Source organism: Penaeus vannamei, chromosome 9 (assembly GCF_042767895.1).
Source record: "Penaeus vannamei isolate JL-2024 chromosome 9, ASM4276789v1, whole genome shotgun sequence".
Taxonomy (NCBI): domain Eukaryota; kingdom Metazoa; phylum Arthropoda; class Malacostraca; order Decapoda; family Penaeidae; genus Penaeus; species Penaeus vannamei.
In genome coordinates, this window is record NC_091557.1 from 36,849,627 (window position 1) to 36,857,126 (window position 7,500).

General features: G+C 47.0%; 1 protein-coding gene across 9 annotated transcripts in view; it reads right to left on the reverse strand.

Moving 5' to 3' along the window:
- Positions 1–7,500, reverse strand: part of Grip (Glutamate receptor interacting protein) — a 309,857-nt gene that overhangs the window by 19,101 nt on the left and 283,256 nt on the right. The window contains exon 2 of one of the 9 annotated variants that reach the window (XM_070125696.1): positions 1,876–3,149. The exons of the other annotated variants lie outside the window; for them this stretch is intronic. Within the exon in view, the coding sequence (XP_069981797.1) occupies positions 1,876–2,875 (1,000 nt within the window). The 5' untranslated portion in view covers positions 2,876–3,149. The remainder of the gene's footprint in view (positions 1–1,875; positions 3,150–7,500) is intronic. 9 annotated transcript variants of the gene reach the window in all.

Here is a 7,500-nt window from a genome sequence, read left to right on the forward strand (position 1 = left end):
CAACAAAATATAAATGAACAAATAAATGAATAGAACAAAATATGAATAAAAACAGATCTTTCGTTTCGTCCCCAATGTTAATTTTTTATTATTCTTATTTATTCATTTATTTATTTATTTTTAACCTCAGTACCTATTTCTAATGAAACTAATACACACCCTTTTTTGAATCCCTAAATCAAAAAATCGAGAATAAGTAATATATAATCAACTCAAATTTTGGTTAAAATACAGATTGATTTTAGTGTTATTATTACGACCGAGGAGGAAAATAAGTGATAAAAATCGAAGAACAGAAAAAAAGAAAAAAAAGACGTATACATAAATCTCATATAAACAAATAAATAAAAAAAGGACAGACGCGATTAAAGGGAACCAATAAACGAAATAAATGGAAGCGTATCTAAAAAAACAAAACACAACAAAACACAAACTGAAATGCCAGTGGTTCCGATCTTTCCCTTATCGGATCGTTCTCCAAACCACAAAATTTTAGTATTATTTTGGAATCCTTGAAATGCTTCCGATCAAATAAAGATCAAGACGAGAGAGGGAGAGAGAGAGTGAAGGACAGAGGGAGGGAGGGAGAGAGAGGAGAGAGGGAGAGAAGGAGAGAGAGATAGGTAGATAGATATAGATAGATAGAGAGAAAGAGAGAGAGAGAGAGGGGGCGGGGGGAGGAGAGGAGGAAGGGAGAGAAGGAGGGAGAGAAGGAAGGAGGGAGTGGAGAGAGAGAGAGAGAGAGAGAGAGAGAGAGAGAGAGAGAGAGAGAGAGAGAAATAGAGAGAGAGACATAGAGAGAGAGACATAGAGAGAGAGACATAAAGAGAGAGAGAGAGAGAGAGAGAGAGAGAGAGAGAGAGAGAGAGAGAGAGAGAGACAGAGAGAGAGAGAGAGAGAGAGAGAGAGAGACAGAGACAGAGAAAGAAAGAAAAAAAGAAAGAGAACGGAAACCCGGAAAAAAAGAGAGCATTTAAACAGCGCTTGAGATACGGATCCTCCCTTTTGGCTTATGGCGAGAGAGCTCCGTCGGTGGCGTCAAAGACAGCGAACTTGGAGATAGCGAAGTTGCTCAGATATAACGGATCGTACATTAACACCAGGAAGCTCTCCGCGTCACCGAAAACGAGTCTTAGAGCCTTTTACGTTGAGAGTAACGGGCGAGTCGAACGGCAGAGGTCGTATATTTTGCGTCGAAGTTCCATAAATTTCGGAAATTGGGCTCTACCTGTCATGGGTATTCCTCTTGAAGTCATGCGGTGACTAACATGCAGAGAGGGGTGTCATGCAGTGCTCCGTCACCGTCGAGACTAAAACGTAACGTTAATTGTGAAGTGAGAGAAAGGGTTTGATGTGCCATGACATTCCTTGGACACAACGTCAGTCATAATCATGTGAAGTCTGGCTGATGTCTTTTTTTCTTTGACCCCCTCCTCTCTGTCTCTCTCTCTCTCTCTCTTTCTCTCTTTCTTTATCTTTCTCTCTCCCTCTCTCTGTCTCCCTCTCTCTCTCTCTCTCTCTCTCTCTCTCTCTCTCTCTCTCTCTCTCTCTCTCTCTCTCTCTCTCTCTCTCTCTCTCTCTCTCTCTCTCTCCTTATGGAAACAATAATTATTCTTAAATACGAAAATGGTTTCTCTTGTGTCTTTCCGTTTCCCGAAAGCGACATGCACAAGATCTCCCTTTTAGATCTTTAAAGAGGCGACAGTTATCTGAAGCTTCAAGGGCATTACATAATTTTGTGGAATTATATATTTTCCTTTAATGAAAGAGTCTGTAGCATGTCGTGCAAAACAAGGTTCCACTTACGCAAATGAGATTAGTTTAAAATTGCGGCGGCGCCTTAAATGGAACGCCGTTGCATGCAAATATACTAACGTGATTGTGCTCGTTTTCTCGCCTGGGATTTCCTTCGGTACCAGGCCGCCCTCGAGTCGTGCCCGCGGCTCTCCGACCCCGCCCGCGACGACTCGGTTCGACTGTCGGATTTACTGCGCCCTCGCAACACCGGCGAACCCAAGGGCGTGGAGACCCTGGGTGTGGGGGGAGTGCCGCCTCTGAAGGGACTGTGGGAGCGGGGCGAGGGCGGGGAGCACGCCCGCTTGGCCGACAGGAGCCTGGCCACGGAGGGCGACGGGGGCTGGTAGGGGCGCGGGGAGGTCTGGCGGCTCATCGAGGAAGACACGGGCGGGGCCAGGTTGAAGTAGCGGATGGGCGGGGGCGGCGGGGGCTGCTTGACGGGCGGAGGCGCGGGCGGGACGTAGCTGACGGGGGCGTTGGGTCGCAGCGGGTCCGGGAAGAAGTAGTGGTCGTACTGGACGTCCATGGCCCAGAGCGAGTAGCGGCGGGGCGGCGGGCTGGGCGGCGCCTTGACGGGGCCCTGGGGCTTGGCGCTGGCCAGGGGGCCGCCCTGAGTGGCCGCGCCGCTCACCAGCTGGCCTCCGCTGCGGCCGTTCACGGGGCCCGACCACGGCGACACGCTGCGCTTGAAGGAAGACACGCTGGAGTTGCTATTTTTACGGCGGTATTCTGTCCGGCAGTCGGAGCTGTAGTCGGAGCAGTAGCCGCTCACGAGGTCGACGTCCAGGTCGGTGGAATGGTCGAAGGGGCGGAAGGCGGAGCGCTTGACCGGCTCCTTCTCCTTTTTGTCGCCGGAGAGGAAGTTGGTGAGGCCCTCCGTCAGGGACAGGAAGCGCTTGCGCAGCCCCTTGCGGCGCGGGCGGCCGTGGGTGGCGCTCCGCCCATCGCCTGAGGGAGGCACTATGTGACGGGCGCCGTTCAGCAGGTCCAAATTGTCCGTCCCGCTTCCGTGGTCACGCCCGCGGCCCCACAAGGACCCGGACGACCCGCGCCAGTCCAGACGCCGCCCGCCGGACATCCTGAAGCTCTTCCCACGCCCACTGAACACCCGCAAGAAGCACTCAAGTGCGCGAGTCTCATCTAAACACACTGACTGAGCTGCGCTGTCTAATCATTGCTCTCATTCATGTTACCAAACGACAGATGAGGATGTACACAGTGGCAATAAAACTTAAATTACATCAGCCCACTTCTTTTATATCAGCACTAAACTGCATCACTTCATATGTCTTCAGCTGCCAATTTATCTCGTACTGCACCGCAAACACTGTTCACTCATTCCCCTGCACTCCCTGATTAAAAACAAAACCACACACGTAAAATGCGATACTTCACTCTTATGGACGACTAAGAACAATTCACTAAGGGGCCGTATAGAACCAGACCGCTCTCATAAATCCCTAGACTGTTCAAAAGAATAACAACCTTTTCGTCTAAGTTCCTTGTGTTTCTAATCACGAGTGTCATTGTTCTCTAATTTGAGACACCTGGCTGTGCCTGAGACAGCTCGGACAACGAATGAACAGTTGTCGTCTTGGCGTCCTTAGAGCGGCCAGTGTTGGTATTTGGAGTGGATGCCTTGCCAACACAGCCGTCCCCGTCACTGCCTGCCATCGGGTACTCCCAGCATTCCCGCGACACTACACACTAACTGTAACACGATTACTCTCACTATCACAAACTCCTGCGTTGTGTTTCGAAAGACGAAAACACGAGCGCGAGTTCATTTCGCATTTGACACGCCGTTGCTCTTCCCTCTCCGCGAGCGCTGGCCCCACGTGCTGGTCGTGGCTCGGACGTCTTGGGGGATTAGATCAAATCCCGCCGTCCCTACACAGGGTAAACACGGCCAGGTTCGATTACTTTTCCCCTTTCGTTTTAAAACAAATACCTCTTTGATGTCAGCAACAACGGCGTTTGGAAGACGTCTCTATAGGAATTCGACGGAAGTTTGAGTGCTTTGTTCCGACACGTCGAAGGTCGCATCCATCAGCTTGTCAGTCTATCATCGCGAAGTCATTAGTTCGACGTCGGTTCCGTGACGCAGACCTTCAGATCAATAAGTTACGAGTAATTTTTTTTCCGGTTTAAAAGGGGGTCGCCGAAAAACTCATCGAGTACTGGCACCCATACACCAAGAAAAAGAAAAAAAGAAGAAGAAAAAGAAGAAAAAATAACCGTCTACGAGTCCAGAACTGATCATAATTTTCCGGTTGTCTCCTAAGTCGGCCATCGAAGAGGTCGATCGGAAGAATTAGTAACTTCACGCCACAACGCGAGTCTTTACACGAAATCGCTTTACTGCGCGTGACTGAGGGAGGACAAAAACGACGAACGCGAATGATGGATGTTTGAGGAGAGTGGGAGAAAGAGCGATGATGAGGAAGTATGAGAATGAGAGGAAGAATGGAGGGGAAGTGAGAGGCTGAAGGAGGGGAAGGGTGTGAAGGAAAAGGAGAAGAAGAGAAAAGGGAAAAAGGGGAGGATGTGAAGGAAAGGGAGAAGAGAAAAGGGAAAAAACAAAGGGAGAGGGAAAGGGAAATGGAGAGGGCAAAGTGGGAGAAAGAACGGAGGCGAAAAAAGAAGGGAGAGATTATCACTGAAAACGTAATGAGTGGAACCGAAAAACAGAGTAAAAAAATCCCCAATAAAAAAAATAAAAAAATTACAGAAGTAAGAGGGATGGCTTAGAAAAAACGAGAAATAATTGAAATGGCTAACCAACGACAAAAAAAAATCAAATAATTACATCTGATAAGAAAAAGAAAATTGAATTTCGCTTTAAAGAGTACAACGATAAACCTATTACACTGGACTCTGAGAGACTTGTGAGGAATCTGAGAGTGAGAGAACGAAGAAAACATATATAGCAAGCCTTTGAATAAATTCCCTCAAAATTACCCAGCATACCTCTTAACAACTCTCATAAAAATTATTCAACTGAGTAATTTTCATTGAAGATATCCAACCGTAGCAATGAGTAATGTTCATCAAGGTTACCCAGCTGTACCGATGAATAATTTCCATTAAAATTACCCAACAGTATCAATGAGTAATCTTCTTCAAAATGACTTAGTTAAACCAGTGAGTAATGTTCACCACAAGTTCTTTTTTATAACGTGTCACAGAACAATATTCATTCGTCACAAGTTCCTACATTCTTAGAAATACAAACAGAAAACGAAAACTGGTACATGAAAGAAAACGGAATGTAAACAAGAAACGGAGGGACAAAGAACGTGAAGATGAAACAGAAGAAATGTTAAAAGGTAAAACCGAAGCCGTGAATTCCGAGGAAAATGGAGTAGAAAATAAATAGAGAATGGAGTATACTGTAAGATTAAAGGAAAAGAAAAGCTAGGAAAATATCATGACAGAATTGGATATATGACCTTAAAGAAATTCTCAAGGAAATATACTGAAAATTAACAAACAAAATAAAAAAGCGGAGAGGTGAGTAAATAAACGAACTCCACGAACAAACAACCAATCAAAAAAACAAAAACAAAATGCAAATTAACCAAAAACAAAACGCCTAAAAAAAAAATTAACCCGAAATGAACCGCCAACAAATAACAAACGTATTATTGGCCGGGCCGAGGGGACGCCCCGAGGGGAGATAAGAACCTGTCAGCCTGAGGTTAAGGGGAGGGGAAGTGAGGGCAGTAAAAGTTAGTTATGGAGACGAGCCGGTGCAAACATTGTTTAAAAAAATGATTCATGTGCATGGCGAGTAAAAGGGTTGTGTGTTGGCTCCGTGTTGGGGGAGGGGGGGGCGGGGGAGGAGCAGGAGGGGGAGATGTAGTGGGAGGAGGGAGATTTGGAAGGGTGAACAGTACAGTAGGAGGAGGGGGAGAGGGGAGGATGGAAGGGTAGGAGGAGGAGGAGGAGATTTAAGAGGAGGGAGGATGGAAGGGTTGGAGGAGGAGGGAGACAGGGAGGGAACGGGAGAAGGTGGAAGCAGGTTAGAGGGAGAGATGGGGAGGAGAAGGGCATAGGAGGGAAAGGGGCGTAGGGGAATGACTGGAGGGAAAGGGGGAAGTGGAGGAATTATTTGAGGGATAAGGGGAGGAGGAAACCTATTTATTTGCCTATACATGGTGGTGATAGGCCGATGGGGGAGGGGGAGGGCGAGGAAACTATAACTGTATGGTGTATGGGGAGGGGGGGAGGGCTAAAGGGAATGAAATGCTATGTATATTAAGGAACCTTGATGGAGAGGGAGCATAGGTATAGAGTATGTGGGGAAGGAATGGGATTTGCGCAGAAGAATGGGTAAGAAAGGGGAGAAGAGCGATGGAGAAGAGAGGAAATCAGTTATAAACAAAATGCGAGAGAGAACAGGTCGCGACTCAGGACGGTAAACACTGTTGTTTATAAGGCGATTTGCGGGGAAGTTTTTTTCTTTTACTCTCTAGAGGGAGAGACTCAGGGGTGAGGTGAGTAAGGCCAAAGACGAGGTGGGTAAGGGCAGAGAAGAAACACATTACTCACCATGAAGAGGGAAGGGAAGGAGAGGGAAGGAACGGGGAGGGAGAGAGAAGGAAGGAGCGGGTAGGGGAGGGAGACGGGGAGGGGGAGGGGAGAGGAGAGGAGAGGAACGGGGAGGGAGAGGGAGCTGAGGAATGGGGGAGGGGGATGGGTAGAACTAGCTTGCTCGGGGATCTAAAGACAACACTTCGAGGCATGAAAAAAATGAGGGTCAAACAGGCCTTCAAGATGAACAAACAGGAGGCTTAAGAAAGTGAATAAAAAAAAGAAGACCGAGTTTAAATAAGTGCTATTTATCTACCATTATATGGTTAATGAGATGGGAGATGAAAGCGATAGATGAACATAAACCGGGTCTTGAATTGAAAAGTCTCTCCGCTTCATAGACATTCCCCGTCGTTCCCCAGTCTAATTTGGAAGGACGCCTGCACGTAAATGTCCTGTAAAACGATAGTTACGTTATCGCTGGAGGTAGCATTAAGGACTACATCTCGTAAAAGATTACATTTAATACAGGCATAAGAGGAACCAACCCAGTAGCGCCCGGATCCTCTAGCTGTACATGAGAGACCCGGTCGTTTTGTGGCGGTAAACAGCATCACTTCGCACTTAATTGTCTCGAAGGATTCTCCTCCTTCACCAATCGCTCCTTAAAGCGTTCCTGGCGAGCTGCTTCAAGGAAATGAAGGGGATTGAACCATGAACCTGAACAACAGTCCGTGGCCACAGATGGTTCCATTACTTCATTAATCGCCTTTTCAAACGTTCCTGGCGAGCTACTTCAAGGAAATGATGAAGGGAATTGAACCGTGAACCTGAACAACAGTCCGTGGTCACAGATGGTTCTTTTACTTCACTAATCGCTGCTTCAAACGTCCGAGCTGCTTCAAAGAACGGATTGAACCATTGACGCGAACAGCCCGTGGCCACAGCTGATTCAGTGGCTTGTATAAACACACAGGCGTGCATCTGCTACGGCGATAAAAAGGTTAAAAAAAAAGGCTACCTGAGACTACTTTACTCACTTGAACGATAGTTTTTTTTTTATATAACGTCGGTACTTTTCTTAACATGTCCCCTAGCTTTTGGAATAGTTACCTTGGGCTTTACTCTATATCCATACATTTATCTACTTCATCTCTCCTTACTTTA